The sequence below is a fragment of the Micropterus dolomieu genome, linkage group LG21 (assembly GCF_021292245.1).
Source record: "Micropterus dolomieu isolate WLL.071019.BEF.003 ecotype Adirondacks linkage group LG21, ASM2129224v1, whole genome shotgun sequence".
NCBI classification, from domain to species: Eukaryota; Metazoa; Chordata; class Actinopteri; order Centrarchiformes; family Centrarchidae; genus Micropterus; species Micropterus dolomieu.
This window is the reverse complement of record NC_060170.1, coordinates 5,514,595-5,530,749: the sequence shown is the minus strand read 5'-3', so window position 1 is coordinate 5,530,749 and position 16,155 is coordinate 5,514,595. Positions and strand designations below refer to the sequence as shown.

The 16,155-nt window shown below is 43.3% G+C and overlaps 2 protein-coding genes across 7 annotated transcripts; one reads left to right on the top strand and one right to left on the bottom strand.

Moving 5' to 3' along the window:
- Nucleotides 1-480: 480 nt before the first annotated feature.
- rad9b (RAD9 checkpoint clamp component B) lies at nucleotides 481-7,096 on the top strand. Of its 6 annotated transcripts, none has more exons than XM_046033955.1 (11): nucleotides 481-778; nucleotides 1,053-1,123; nucleotides 1,448-1,513; nucleotides 1,770-1,845; nucleotides 2,104-2,203; nucleotides 2,714-2,820; nucleotides 3,012-3,118; nucleotides 4,043-4,107; nucleotides 4,403-4,525; nucleotides 5,935-6,157; nucleotides 6,699-7,096. In XM_046033955.1, the coding sequence occupies exons 1-11, from the start codon at nucleotides 745-747 to the stop codon at nucleotides 6,834-6,836; spliced, it is 1,110 nt and encodes a 369-aa protein (XP_045889911.1). In that variant the 5' UTR covers nucleotides 481-744; the 3' UTR covers nucleotides 6,837-7,096. The 6 variants fall into 6 exon arrangements, with proteins under 6 accessions (XP_045889911.1, XP_045889910.1, XP_045889909.1 ...); XM_046033954.1 differs by having other exon boundaries at nucleotides 1,758-1,845; XM_046033953.1 differs by having other exon boundaries at nucleotides 483-778; nucleotides 1,731-1,845.
- A 375-nt stretch (nucleotides 7,097-7,471) lies between these two features.
- pptc7a (protein phosphatase targeting COQ7 a) lies at nucleotides 7,472-16,105 on the bottom strand. Its single transcript, XM_046033957.1, has 6 exons — nucleotides 15,534-16,105; nucleotides 14,035-14,214; nucleotides 12,075-12,273; nucleotides 9,965-10,088; nucleotides 9,744-9,873; nucleotides 7,472-9,601 (listed from the first exon to the last, which is right to left on the bottom strand). Exons 1-6 carry the CDS (start codon nucleotides 15,733-15,735, stop codon nucleotides 9,543-9,545), a joined length of 894 nt encoding a protein of 297 aa, XP_045889913.1. The 5' UTR covers nucleotides 15,736-16,105; the 3' UTR covers nucleotides 7,472-9,542.
- Between the last annotated feature and the right edge of the window lie 50 nt (nucleotides 16,106-16,155).

The following is a 16,155-nucleotide window of genomic DNA, read 5'->3' as shown; positions in this document are numbered from 1 at the left end:
TTCTTTCTAATAATATACCTTTATTTGGTCTTTATAAATTATCCAACTTTACCACTTCTTACAGACACCTCTAACATTTATAATGTATTTTTATTATTGCTCTGCATCCTTATTAGCTATTTCAATAACTATTTAATCATCTTGTTTTCAGTGTAATTAACATCTGTCAAGATACTACAGATAAAAAGTATTTTATATAAACCAATAAATAAAGACCATTAAGTATGTACAGTTACAGCTTGCATTTTCCTGGGGAGGTCCCCCTTCAAGCCAACTTGGCCCTTATGTTGGGATCAGTTTTTTAGAGAGTCCTTCATGTTTCATACACTATATCACTCCCGAATATCAGTGATATGGTTGAGGTGAGGTGCCTACACAGAGCCCAAATGATACTAAAGGACAGTACCCACCCAGCCACAGCCTGTTCACCCTGCTGCCTTCTAGGAAGAGAAGAGTTTCTGCTGCCACCACCAGACTGCAGCGCAGCTATCAGACTTTTAAGCTCAAATTCATCCTCAGCACTGCTCCACTGAATTTAGTTTATTTCCGTTTACCGCTTTTAAATTGCTTTTTATACTACAGTATCTTGTCTGCTATTTAGCAGAAGGGAGTTACAAACAATATTTCCCTCTGCAACATGTTGTAATGTGACAAATAAGTCATCCTTGTATTAGTATCGGCCCGCGCGCGCCCTTTGTCGAAGCCCGCGAAGAGCTCCTGAGTTGAAGTCTGCCATCAGCAAATATGAACTGTGTACTTGAAGGAAACTGTGTAAAAGGTAGTACTAAACAATTGTAAATTTGGTTACCAAGATAGATCTGCTGTAGAGAAAATATAGATTTAAAACATGTAACCTGCATATAGGTAGCAGCTCATATGATGCTTATAAAATATGTATAATGAAAGCTGATGCTAGGCTAATGTAGCTTAGCTTATAATTAACAAACTAACTTAGCCCATTTTGTTATGAAATAAAAAGCTAGCGTGGTTAACTTCTAGTAAGACATGTAAACAATTGTATGTGGCTAACCTTGAACATTGTTGTGTTACAGCATTTGGTAAGGCTGTTCATGCCCTGTCACGGATTGGAGATGAACTGTGGTTGGATCCCATGTCCAAAGGGGTGAGCAGCAGCAACTAAATCTGGAAGGCAAACAGCATGTAGTTGAATTATCACATATTCTTGACCTGAGCCAGAGGAGTAACATTATAGCTTCCCCCTCGTCTTTATTTTTCTTTTAAAAATTATTATTTCGCATGAGGCCCCTGTATGGGTGCTCTCCATATGTGTGGCCGCTGTCAGCTCCTTTTCTCCTACAGGCTATGGCAGAAAGGAGCAGCATCTTGACTGAATCTCTCTCTCTTTGTCTTAAAGCTGGCGCTGAGATCAGTGAATTCTGCTCATTCTGCATATGCTTGCTTCCTCTTCTCACCGCTGTTCTTCCAGCACTACAGCTTGGGATCAGTTTCAGGGCAGGGCAGTGAAACAGTCAAATGCAAGCTGGTCATGAAGGTATATCAGTCATTATTATTGATTATCATGATTATTCATCTGTACATAGCTCATCACAGCTCACTGCACTGGACAAATACAAATTTTTAGCAGTAGAAGCCTAAACTGAACTAAGGCACAAACATGACATGATAAGGTCCTCCCTTTAAGACTTTGTGGTTGAAATGTTAAAACAGTCATGGCTGTCTTGTCTCAAACGTGTCTGTTTGTTTTCAAGTCTGTTCTACCTCTTTTCCGGTGTTTGACTTCCATTGAGCGTAATGTGGAGCGTTGTCAGATATCGATCAGCACTTCCAGTGACCGGGTGATGATCCAGTTTTTCTGCAGGCATGGTAGGAAACATTGCATTTTGTAGTATACACTAGCTGCAGGTAAAGGAAAGATAAAGAAAAAAGATTCAGGGTTTTTAGAGACCTAGCCTATTTGATTGTAAAAAAAAAATATTATTATTATCCATTCATGTAATGGACTTATAAAAACTCTGAACTGTTTTCTTTAACATGCTCAAAATGACCTTTAACACACAGCATTGCATATTGTCAGCACTTGGTGGCAGTGTGCTCCAAATATCCCGTCTGCTTTTGTGATAGGCATCACTAAAACCCACAACCTACGGTTCCAGGAAAGTGAGGCTCTGCAGGCGGTGTTTGCCTCACACCTTTGTCCCAATGTGCTGAAAGCTCCTGCCAGGTTAGCAACTCAGTATTCTGTTATCAAATTAGATCCTCAGCTTTCTATTATATACAGTACTCTGAAAATAAAACGTCAGATGCAAAATTTCTATAATTGAGTAGGACCCTTTTTTAGCCAAACAAATTTTTAGTTTTCTTAACCTCTCTTCTTTTCACGACAATTGGATTTATTGTGAAATGAATAAACTATATGGTAGCCTCTAGCTGGATTCAACAGTCCAGACTATTTGATGGAGAGAGAATGGGTGGTCACAATAGTTTGTACTATCAGCTGACACTGGGCGGCAGTCAGATGAATCCCCCAAGACACACACACAGCTTCAGTTCAGTGCAATTCAGTTTAATCAATCAGATTAAACAAAAAGACATAAACATTATTACCCAAAGTATAGAGACTTTGGAGAACCACGATCCTTCAGTAGGACATTGCTGACAAAAGGTTCTCTGCGTAGTGCTTGATTGAGTTGATTCTGTGTGGTTTTGCATTTGTTTTTCTCTACCTCTGCAGGCTTCTTGGTGATATGGTGATGCATTTCCCAGTGTCCCAGGAGGAGATCACTCTGTCCATGACTCCTCTGAGAGTCAGCCTGAGAAATTACTACGAGGGGGGAAACGGTGAGCTAACTTTACACTGATTTGGCCACAGGCCCAGGGCAGCGCTGTGAGCGGCAGATAGATTGAGATTGACATTTGACAACCTAACCTGATCATTCAAATGCCGCACATTTAATTCTTCAACCACATTAAAACAAACACTAAAAATGTTGTACAAGACACTCTGTGACTTGGATGTACTCGTGTCGCAGGTCACATGAAGATGATGTGCACTGAGATGTCCTTACACCCAGACGAGTTTGACTACTTTCAGATTGGAGTGGACTCGGACATAACCTTCTGTCTGAAGGAGTTGAGGGTAACAGGGTTATTTTTGGAGGCGTGTGTACCTTTGAGTGTGTATGCAGAGAGTATGTGTGTGTGACTGGCTTACCAGGAGCATTTAATGTCTTAGGAGCTCATATTTCTGCTCCTGTAATCTGCATACTCAAGTGTCCTAAAGCCTCTGTACTTGGGCCTCTCTATCGTTTTTTTATGTGAACTTTCCCCTCACTGCTGTGGTTCCTTTTTATAGCAAAGGTAGTGTGACCTAAATGATGCATGTTATACCACTACAGAGAAAAAGGAATTGAATTTATGAGTGGCAGAAATTATAGGCTTCACATTGTGCAGTTCATTCTGAAAGGCGTAACTTCCGAGCCAAGTAGGAATGTGTTTATATTTAAGGGCTGGTTCAACTTAAGTCGATCTTAAACTATTTATATCTTGAGTAACAGCAAAACATTGGATCTTAGAGAAATATGATGTAATTTCCAGAATAGCGTGCTCTGTAATGCAAAGTGGTCTGTTAAAGCTTCTAAATGAACACACCCCTTATTTAATTGCTTTCTTCTTTCTTGCCTTAGAAAACAAAGCAAAAGAACTTGGTTGGACATTTGGATGAACTGTCCAGTTATTAAGACTTGAGCTGCATTAACACCCACGACTCTTGTCCCTAACTTCTTGGAATGTTTCTTTTACACCCCGCTGTGAGGCTCCTCATTAGCCAGCCTAGTCTTCTTGTTCCTGTCGGTTTTAGAAAATCGGGTTTGGATGGATTAGAGGCCAGGCTTTACGTTTTAGTCGCCCTCAATTTGCTCGAGCGTTGATGTTTTTCTTTAGCCTGATTGTTGTAAACATGCCATGAAACTATTCTCAAAATGATCAGCTATTAAAATGTTATTGTCGTGACACAGATATCTCGTTTTTTGCCACTGACTTGCTGCTGTTGTGTTTTTTCCAGGGTTTACTGTCCTTTGCAGAGTCCCATTGCCTTCCAGTGTCGGTCCACTTTGGCGTTGCAGGAAAGTAAGTCTCTGTGCCATCGTGATTAGCCTGAGTAGCATTTGCATCTCAAGTTATAAAGACCAACGCTAGTCTGTGTGGTGCTGTACCACAGGCTGAGTGTTCAGTTAACACCAGACAAGCCCAAAACCCAGTAAATTATTTTGTCTGTGGCTGGTGAGTCTGATTATAGTACCAGCTGATTTACCAGTTGACCAGTTATGGTGTTTCTTTTGGCTTCTTTAAAAAGAAGAGATCATGTTATTGGATTTCTGCTGCTGTCAGATATCTATCAGTGTGTCATTGATGTTGTTTGCAGGCCTGTGTGCTTCTCTGTGGAGGACATGATCCTGGAGGCCACTGTGGTGCTGGCTACTCTCATCGACTCTGAAAGCAGGGACCCCTCTCAGCCTACAGAGACTCTGGCCCCTGCTACCTCCAGGTAACAAACACTGTGCTGGCTCCAGTCACACTGCTTTTAATCCTGCATGCAGTAAAGTATTCCAGAGTATAATCGAAGCTTCCCACGGGGCTCTACCTGAGCTTCTCTCCTGGCACTCGGTGGAGGCAGTTTGTCCTCATTGGCTGTTTGTAGCTTCCTAAGAGGGCATAGTATTACAGCAGCCAGCCTTGTGTCTGTAACAAAGATAAATAGGTCAAGCCCAGGACATGTGGAGTTAGGTTAGGAGCCTGTCAGTGTGACAGCCTGTAAACCCTTCATCTCCGCTAAGCTAGCATGCTTGGCCACTGTCACTGTCCTGCTCTGCTAACCTGCTCTCTTTCTCGTGCACTGTGCTTTGGGCCGTGGGTGGATTCTGTCGCACCAGTCCCAGCTGTACTGTTGAACATCTTGGGTCATTTGTAGCTTGGTTTGCTTGTGTGCACTGCTCGGAGTTCTTCAGTGCACCTTCCCCCACTAATTGCTGAGGAGCTCAACTACCGCCTGCATTCCTTAACCTGTATTTTCTGTTTTGAAACAAGTCATTTAGTTTGTTTTCTCAAAATATGCAGTACATTTTTGTTATTCGTGGCATGCTCGTAAGACACTTCTCTTGCCTACTGCCTCAGGGTCCCTTTGAAGTACAACTAAAGAGCCTGAGTTTGTGTGGAGACTTCTTACAACCAGTTTGCTGTCTGTACTTCTTCCTGCAGTGTTTCTCTTTATACTTCTGGTCTGTTGCTTCTCAGAGGTTGATGACACGTATTGTGGTTACCACCACAGGGTTGTTTTCTTGTCTGCTCATACCGTGCTTAAGGCCACTTTCAGTGTCAGCTGAGCTTCATTCCCTGTTACAGTCACAGTTTGTTAATTTGTTTAAGATTTATTACCCTCGTTATTCTCTTTGACAGTTTTAGTGGCAGAATTTAACTTATTGAACATGTCATCACGAACTACAAGTTATCAGAGTACTATTTCATTATTATATCATTGTAAATGCACTGTTTTATGTGAAGTGCTTGAAATAAACAGAACACAGTTTTTATTATTGAAGGCAACAAAGACACATGGTCAATATATTTAAATGTTCCCCAGAAACATGTTTCCTATGAGAGTTGTCCAAAAAGATGGCCTAATTTTCAGCGTCACAGCGTTGTGTGTTTCCTCTCAGGCCGCCCCTCCTCTCCGTCTCTCCACACCCTGCACCAGGCATGCCGGTATTAACTACACCTCTCCTCACCAGGCTCACGAGTCAAATTTCACTGTGATGTCTGCATAGGGACAATTGTTAGTTTGCTGCTATAGAATATGGCACCGCACGAGCGTCATGACTATTTTTGCCAGCTCAGGAACCGATCATTAGCTCACACAACAGCTTGCCGCAAAGACGAATGTGTTGGGTGTGTTTCCAGGTGTGCAGGTGCCGCTGTTCTACCTGTCGGCTCAGGTGAGGCAGACGGCAGGGAGCCTCAGGAAATTCCTGATATGACAGAGCTGATAGCATCCAGCCAGGGCAGCCCCATTATCAACCCACCATTTGTGATGCAGCTTCTGCCTCAGACTGACGACCCTAATGGACTCGGTGCACCTGATGAGGCCTGTCCCAGTGCCACCTCGACTCCGGCTTCCTCCACGGTAACAAGAGCTTCCTGTTTGTTTTTTAATTTTACACTGGCAACTCCACTTGACCTCTGCTTGTTCCCGGGCTTGCGGGCTTTACAGTGTTGACAGGGCAGGTGACACTGAGAAGTACCAAAGTGCATCAAGTGTTTTACTTTGACCTCCACTGGAAGTAGGCCCAGAGTGCCATAATGCCTCACCATATGAGGTGCGACTGAAGACAAGTAAGGTGACATTGGACGTGAGAGAGCCTGTGTTCTATGTCAGTGTGACGAATCTAACCTTGCTGTTGAAATCACACTCAAACCCAATACTCTGACCTTTTGTCTTCAGACCTTTCTGTCTGGCACCTGGTACCTCTGTGTTGACCTGATTCAGCACTCGAATTTCTTTTATTGCATTGAAGATTTCATTTAATACACATTTCCTTTTTTCCTCCCTTCAGCAAAAAAAAACAGTGATAGGAAAATCAAAATAAAAGCCAGCTCATTTCTGAAGCTCTAAAATGTTTTATTAACACTGTGCACCAACGTACGTTTCCTCTCTCCCCCTGTAGATCTGCTCCCTCCTGTTCAGGGCTTTGTCCTCAGAGCAGGACAATGATGGCAGTGCTGTCAGGCTGCCTGTTCTGGCATGCTACAGTGACGGAGAGGAGAATATGGAGGAAGACTACACAAGAAGCCCTTCACTCTGAGAACAGAGTTATTACACACTACTCGTTTCTCTGCCAGAATGAGGCCACAACATTGAACTGTCGGAATGACGGGATCTAAATGAATTTATTTTTTAATATACTCTGCATTTTAAGTGGTTTTGTTCATGGCTCAAACATTGTTTTGCTTGTTAAAACTGTGCTCAAGATTTTACGTATACCCACAATGTTCAGTTGGGAATTGAAAAAGAATGTATTTGTAATATTTATCAAAGAATATATCCAAGAACTTGTTTTTACTATTTCAGTTGTGAAATACATCAGTCATAGCATGTAAGGGGGAAAAAAAATGTATTTGGTCAGCTTGAAGATGCCACACCTGTGTGTAATTCTTAGGATGCCTTATGTCTGAGGAATGTGGGAGTACACACAAGGTACAAGGTGTTCATAAGCATTATCTTATCTTTTCAGGACCATGAGGTAACAGTGGATGCAGAACGTATTGTGATAATGTCTTGATGGGAAAACACCATGCTAGAGTAATTCAGCATGCACCGGTAAAGAAAACACCTCTGCAATGGATTGCTCAATACTCAAGCATAGCAGATTTGTGTTCTGATCTAAAACTCAAGTACAGGTTTATACTCACATCACAGCCAACAAACACAACAACAGGATAATAAATACTATACTCTTTATTTAAATATTGTACAGATTTCAAATGTATTTTTACAGAGCTTCGATCTTTATTGAACTGTACACCCAAAATATAGACATGCTCTGGTTGGTTGTAACAAAGTGTGTGGAAGAGGACGATGAGAGACATCAGGGAAGAGGTGTCACGACAGGTATGAGTCAGGAACCACAAAGCTAACAGTAGCAGTACCATCGGACTGGGAGAATTGCTTTGTAATATTGTTAAGGCTGCTTAGATTGTACTCGGTGCTAGAACACTTTAAACTCACATTTTGACCTTTCACTGCTCTGCCTATATCTGCTGTTCCGTGCCCATCAACCTCGTTTCAAAGTGACACCTGACACTGCAGTCAGATTAAGTATGGAAAGAGTCCATTACGTAGTGAAGATTGTAAACAGTGATCTGAAGATCCACAGGGAGGATTTTCTAAGCGTGCAATGGCTTTATCACTATTCCTAAGCTCCTGACTGAGTGCAGAGATGCAGATTTCAGGAGAAAAAAGGTTGGACATACTGTACGTGAAAAGACCTAGTGTTAAGACAGCAGGGCATGATGGGAAAGCTGTTGCTGACTCTTATGGCTACTTAGCAGTTTCAGGCTTTGTGCTCAGTATCTGGCACATAGATGGGGATTTAAGGAATTATGGACGTTTGCCAGTATCAGCGACACCTGATACAAGGCACATCGTAACATTACACAAAAAACTGATTTTATGAAGAATTTTTTTTTCACTGGGGGGAAAACGGAGTGCAAATTTTTGTAGTGGAAATATGATGACAGTTTTTCACATGAAACCTGCAGTGACCTGATGAATGTGCCATTGGAGCTCTACAGCAGAAAGGCGAGAGAGAAGAGTTGGGAATGCTGACTGAGAACAACAGTTTCTAAAGCTACTCTGATGCTGCTGTGATCCATCCAAAGAATTCAAAAATCCCACTGAACAAAGAAGTTACAAAAATACATTTGGTCATCTGACCAACTTCCACTGTGTAGAGCTTTTTCCGATATGCTTTTCAGCTTTGTGCGTTTAAGGCTGCAAGACCAATTAAGCCCAGTGGATATGGAGAAGTCTGTAGCCTTCACATCCATTTCATAGACACTAATTACACATTTCAAGAGACACACTGACAAGCGCATTCATCCCGCACACATCCATAGACATCACATGTAATCACAATCAAGACTTCAGCAGCAGTGGTGAGATTAAAGGGAGGGCATCAGTTTGACATAATATACATCCAGAGAAGCATTTGAACTATAAAATCTTCATCCCAGCAGCCATTAGGTAACAAAATGTGTGCAGGATTTGAACTGCACTGGTATGGGAAAGGCAGCTGCCACTCTTCTTGATGAAATCTTACTGGATCACCCCGCCAAGTACTAACTAACCACATACACAACTTTTCTGCAAACATTTAACAGAGCACACCAGTCATATCCTACTGTCAAACATATGCTCCCTACACCAACATAAAAGCTTCCAGGCCAAAGTTTTCTAACTACCACTGTATCATTACGAACATCCATTTGCACAGGGCAGCCTGTTTATTGAGCCCTAATGCTGCCACTTCCTGTGCAGTTCCCTTCTTGATACTACTGATGGACTCAGTAGTTTTTCCCTTCCAGCAGCCCTTACCTACCATCTGGCTACATCTGCCTCACACTCTGAATCTCAGCGTCCTCCCTGCCCAAACCACCGATCAGAGACTTATCCTCGTCTCTAACGTGCCCGATGCTTATCCCGGACAATGGGATTATCCAGTGAGCACTGGAACACTGCAAAGAAGCCAACACTGCAGCCTGGCCAAGAGGACGGTTCAGGCCTCTAGTCCTCTTTATTCAGCCCCTTTGTGATGTACATGATCACAGAGAAGTGGGCATGTAGGAGTTTTTTGGGGGGGAGAAGGGGTTGATGGTCAGTTGGGGGCTGAGGCAGAGTAGAGCCAGAGCATGCGGGGGGACGCATCAGTCCTTCATCCTGGCCAGCAGGAATCAAAGCAGTCTGATACCTGCAGAGGCAGATGCCCCCTGTCCACAGTTCCACACAGACTCTAGTCAGTGTATTCTGCCACTATGGACAGCAGCACTGTAATGTCATCTGGCTTTCCTCCTGGACAGAAAAGAACAGTGTCCTGTTAGGATGGTGCTAAGCAAAAATGCATATTCATATTATGTGCTGTAGTCCACCTATTTGAGAGCATCAGGACATAAGGTTCAGTTCCATCTGGTCCAAGTAGAGCTGAGACACTTACCTCTTACATTCAGTCCATTGTCACAGGCAAACTGTGCAAAAGGCGACATGTAGTTGGGGTCATACGCCAGTACGTGGGCATGCTCTGCAATACTCCGGGCCGTCTGCTGGATGCTCTCATAGTTTGTGTTCTGAGGAGCAAAAACAAAGAAGCAATGACATTTTAGATTCCAGACATATTTCTGATTCCACTTCTACTGGCAAACCATCGGCATAACTTGCCTTGAGTTTCTTCAGCTCTTGCAGGATCATGTAGTCAGGCATGTTGTCAAAAAGCCCATCGGTGGCGGTGAGGATGATGTCGCCCAGCTGGACGTCGAAGGAAGAGCTGTCTGCCGCCTCAGGGCTGCAGGCGCAGACACAGTAACATCAGGCAAAGAGCACCGCAAGCAGTCATTTTGTTGATTTAAGATTTTTAATATGTTTTGTCTCACAGTGATCAGCAAGGGTGTGACCATATTAATTCATCCTGTTTAAGCTTTTTCTCTCTACCTTCTTACACCTTCATACAGGACTCCCATCTTAACCTCTGATTATAGCACATTACTCTGGTAATAATACCCAGTGGGAAAATTTACTGACAAAGCCATAAAAGCTAGACTCCCAATTGCTCCTGATATTTGACCTTGGCTACAGAAACTTAATCACATGTGCAGGAGGAGAATACATTCAAGGAATCATACCATCATCATCACATGAGGGCTTTGGAAAGGACACTCAGGTCCAATAAAAGATGCTACCAATACATAAAGGCAGGAACCAAGTTAGTCTGCGAGTGTCAAGTTCAGTTCTTGGAAGATGCCCTCACCCTCCTGCACATCCCCTAGCCAGTCGTGAATGTTATTCATTACAATCTGTCTGGACTGCATCATGACAGGCTGAGCCAAAGCTCCCAGGAACAGCATGTCCTGTCCCGTGAATTTGAGGTCGCTGAAATTGCAGTTCAAATGAAAGAACGACTGTAAAGCTTTTCCTGGCAGCCAGGTAGAGCCATAGAACGACTCTATTTTCCATGCGTCGTGGGTACCCAAAGTTAGATGCGGAAGTATGAGAAACCTCTCCGGTGTATGCACTGGGCGAGCAGCACTCACTGAAATGAACAGGCTGGCAGGTTTGGCTTCATCATCCATTGTTTAACACATTCATGAGCCAAAGCCATTTCGCAAATGCTACCAAGGACAAACGCTGCAGATAGTCATACAACTCTGAAACGTCTTATCTTTAATCATCATTATGACGTTAATCCTCAGGCTAAATGTATGGGCTTCTAGCTATAAAGCCATACATGAGAACGTGATGTTCCCTCCTGTCTCATTACCATGCTGGAGGACAACTACCAACACAGACGAGCAGTGAAAACAAAGCACAATAATTTCACTTGTGGTAAACGAATACTAGAGAGGTAGCCCAGCCCAGCATTAAAATACACATTCACCTGCATGTTGAAAACACTTCTCTTCCAGGAGTACCTGCTGTCATTCTCTCCCTCACCACATCAGCAAGCCCCCAAATTTTTTATTTTTCAAGGAGACTTTCTTGTAATGTGCAGTCAAAGGAATGTTAGTGCACTTAGGTTTGGACTCTTGCACCTTTTTTTCCTATTGGTTGCTACTTAAGTGATCTAGGACTGGGAGCTTAATCTGCTGTTGCACTCAGTGTAAATCATTGAGTAAATCCTTCAACTAAATGACTCAAATGCACAAATTAAAAAGAAAGTGTCACATTAAATCCAGAGCTACCGAAAGTGATGATGGGTTGGGTTCAGAAGTCGTTATGAGAAATAAAAATAAAACACACATTTTGTACCACTGGTGACATGCAGCTGAGGTTCATCCATGGTTCACTCAGTTGTTCAGAAACGTTTTTAATAAGAGAATAATCTGCAAAGGTGGCTGATCCTGCTGGTGCAGGATCGGCTATGGACTATTCGGTTTGCCCATCAGCCCACACAGACTTTGACCTGGGTAAGAGGGAAAGCTTGGCAAACATCCAACGCCTGCCCTACACTCTACTGACGTCTATTGTGCTGCTGCTTGGCACACTACAGCAACGAGACACAGCAGCACGTGGCCCCTGACACTACAGCTCAACACAGGACAGCCACAACATTCACAAATCACTGCTTCATGCGAGTGACACAAGCACAAAATGTCCTGCAGTTCAGTATGTTACAGACACACACCTTTGTTGTGTTGGCACTTATATCAGGATGTGTACTGCTTTATATCATATGCTGTATAGAACACATGTATAATCTCCTCCGCATCAGCTGCTCCATTAACCATTAAGTACCCAAACAGATGGAAGAGGTGCTGCCTGTTGCGTGTCTCACCTGTCACTAAGGACGGCCCCTTCGGCCCCCGGGGGAGCGATAGACAGCTGGAAGGGCGTGTTGAAGTAGTGCTGCTGCTCGTCTGAGCGGTGGACCACCTCCCCTCCCCGGACCACCAGGAAGCCAGAGTCTCCCAGGTTAGCTGTGTGCAGCCGGTGACTCTGCCTGTCCAAAACCACAAGGCAGGCCGTGCTGCTACCTGCAGACACACACAAACAAATTTATTTTCAATGCAAATGTTAAGCAGGCATGTTAAAATATTCTAAAACTAAAATACAAATATGGTCTGCATCACGAACTATACCACAGAACATTTGTGACAAAACTAAGAAGTACTGAAAGAAATGATATTTTAAAAATGTTTATTCTTTAGGCACATTGTGTTGTTTTAAAATTAGAACAGGAACTGTCAATACACATGAAATTTCAGGAACGGGCCATAGTGGGTAAACAACGTTTGCTGTTCAGATAACAAAAGGTGTATGCCTAATTTTAAAAAAAATACATGAAAAATTGAGTGTAAAAAGATTTCTATAACAGTCCTTCTACACTTGTAGAAAAAGCATAGGTATTATTAATTACACTAACAATGGCTGCATTGTACTCAAGTGTCCCAGTAAGCCGTGCACAAAACCAGGACCTGAAACTGAAGCAGCTAAATGGAATTCAGCCATAATTAATTTCATTATTTACACCTGTGCTGTTCCTCCGACATGTCAATATATCCCCGGTGAAAGAAGGCCTGTCATGAAGAAATATCTTGAAATTTGCCATTTATATTTTCTATTTTAATTCAAATGCCTGCATGAAAACAAAGCTGGATAATTTCCCCCTGACTTTCTAAGGCTGCACAGCTTAGGAAGGGACTACGCTTGTGGAACGATACCATTCTTAAGTGTGTTTGGGAGACTGAGTAATGAGGTCAGCATGACTACACAAACTTAACGTACCACAATCAGCGTAGTGGTTTTAAGAATTTTTGGCGTCCCACCATCAGGGAGACTGTGAAGAGGAAACATGAGCTGGTAGGGCAGGCGGACATTGTGCAGCCCCACCCTGCTGGTGATTCATCTGGCACACCAAAATATGCTCAACCTTCAAAACCCCTCACGCTCTGTGACTCACTCCCTTTCTTCTCTCCAGCAGTACAATTCCACACACTGCCGGTCTCAAAACATTCCCTCTGCCGTGAAGAGGGAACAGCACAATCCAGTGTTGTTTCCCCTGCTGCACATGTGATAAAAAGGGGTGGAAAAATACTGACACTCGCAGAGACAAAGATACGTTCCTGAAACATTTGTTCGCTAATGTTACGTGTTCGTGCACGCTTTGTTGTCGGCAAGCTGCGCGAAGGAGGTAAGGGGTTCTGGTAGTGAACTGCACGGGGCATTCCCAGGACTTCTTAATAGGATCTGGCTGTTCTCTGACTCATGATGCAAAAAGCTCCATCCAGCCACACGACACACAACAGATGGAACAAACATCCTAGCCCTAAATAGTGTACTCAGATCCAAACCACATGGAAAATGCACTGTTTCATTGGCAAGCACAGCATGCCTCCACACAGCATAGGTTGAACTGAACTGTCCAACAGAGTGCATGGATCTTAATCAGTTTAGTGAGCTTGTAGAGAGAGAGTTGAAAAACTGGGAGTATGAATCCCTACTATAATCATATTAAATACAAATGGTTCGGAAGATAAGGAGACCTCTAGACTTCTTGTACTCATTGAACCAGATATCCTTCGTTAAGGTACCACAGATGGCGAGCATGACCTGAGCGTAATGTTGCTTTTCTCAGGCACTGGTTATGGACAGGAATCTGAATTCATATAAACACAAACGTACTGTACAATGCACTGACAGGCTCCTGTCTACTTTATTGTGTCTTTAGAACAATTGGTGGTGGGTGTGAGTGTCTCTGAAGACTGAGATCCAGTGTTTCCAGTGGCTTTACTCACCCAGCAGTGGCACTTTGTTCTGCAGCAGTTCGTAGTAGCTGGTCGTGAGGACTCCCACGGGGTTGCTGGGGACAAAGCGTCCTTCCTTCACCAGCCTCTCGCATGTCTTCATTAATGTACCTGAAAACTGTGATGGGTCCACTCCATAGTCCCGCCAGCCACCCACTCCATCTGCTACACCTACAAAACAGACAGGTGTTCATTTAATGACTGGAATTAATAATTTCCCCCTTAATTATAGTTCAACAACCCCCATCTCTATTCTGTTTTTTGCATAATGCTACTTTTTAAACCCCATGAGGGAACATTTTTAAAAATAAGCTCAGAAAAAAAACAAAAAAAACTTTTTATGACATTCCTCAGACGTGTGGAACAAGTGAGGATCTTGGGAGAAACAAGAACGATGCTATGCAGCTGCACAATGAAGAAATACAATGGACACTTTCACAAAGATGCAAAAAGAACATCCAGTACAGAAAAAAAAGGTTGTGTTCAGGAAATCAAGGAAATGTGACATAAAACAGCCTCCGTCTGTAAAGACTTCATCTATGACCTGTCATGGTTTCAGTTATTCCTGATTATGTTAAGGAAATATACAGAAGTTACAAGTTATTTCAAATAACAGAACCAGATGTTACTTTATGTCTAATTTGGTTTAGGACACTGATAATACATTTTGGCTCTTGGCTTCCAAATGGTGAAATATGTAATTCCCGATGCATAAAAAACAATCTCCTCATTGCAAGCCTTTATCAATTTTCCTATAGAAATATGTTCTCTTTTGTGGGTTAAGAGCACTTATTCCCATAGGAGTGTTTGGTCCAAGATTTTCCTAGAAAGGAAACTTTAGTCTTGTTACTCCCAGGACTGACCATACAAGGATGGTCCTCTGCGCCTCCTCAGCCTGTGCCAGAACAGAGAAACAGGCCCGCTCATAGCAGACACTCAACTTTGCAACTAATCAACCCTTCCAAAAATAACTTGACTTGGTGAAAGGATGTTTTGATTCTATGTCTCCCTGTGTGTATTGATGAACTCAACATGCATCAGCACACATACATTCAATAGAGCTGTACACTTCTGCAGAGGTGTTAAATAACAGTTTGTTTCTCTAGGATTCAGTGCTTCTGTGCTGAAGAGTCACTTAATCAGATCATAATTCCCGCATTGTTTGTTTACTTATCACATATGGCGTGAGGAATGAGTTATTTACACAATATGAACCCATGGGAGGTTCAGGTTCAAGCCGACTCATTATGCAGCAGGGTGTCCCATGTAAAAGCCCTCAACACTCTGACACTTCCATTAGCCTTGTGAACAGTTGAATACTGCAACAAAATGTGGTCGCACGTGCAATCCAACTTTCGTATTAGTATTTGAGTCTTCGGATAAAGGGGGTGACCTTTGACCTTTCATTCACGTCATAACCAATGTTATACAATGTGATGTCGCACTGCTTGGTTAATGTTTCCAAAACGGCAAACAAAGCAGACACTCACCCAAAACATCAGCGGACCTGTGTCGGGCGATGAAGCACGCATCGTCCCCATAGCACATCCCTTTCTTCAGGATACCTTTGCGGAAATCCTTGCCGAAGCCGCAGCTCGCTGTCACCAGGCTGTAGTCGCGGCTGTCTGTCTGAGAAAGTCCGCCGATGACAGCTCTGGCAACCAGTCTACCGTAAGACAGCACGGACAACATCACCTACACACCAGCTCCCACCAAACAAACCGGCCAAGCTAGCAGCACTGCTAGCTTAGCGCGGACGTAAGCACACAGTGTTGACTTGCTAGCTTGCTAACGAGGCAGGAGATGTGCGGCTGAGCTGAGCCGGACACTGCCGCCGACACACAATGCCTTCCGCTGATATAGTAGCACAATAGGCACAGCCTGCGGGGACCTTTATTCCTGCGCCGAGAAAACTGAATAAATAAATTCACAGAAAACAGCCGCCTCTTCAGCTCCCACAGACCTGTACGCTTTGTTTCTCCGTGGTCATGGTGCCAGTCCCACCTGAGACTCTACATAAGACGAAATGTGAACGAGCTGCCCTGTGGCCTCGCACGCTCCGCTACCAAGGTCTTGTGACTGCTCTGACGTCAGACCTCGTTACGCAATCTA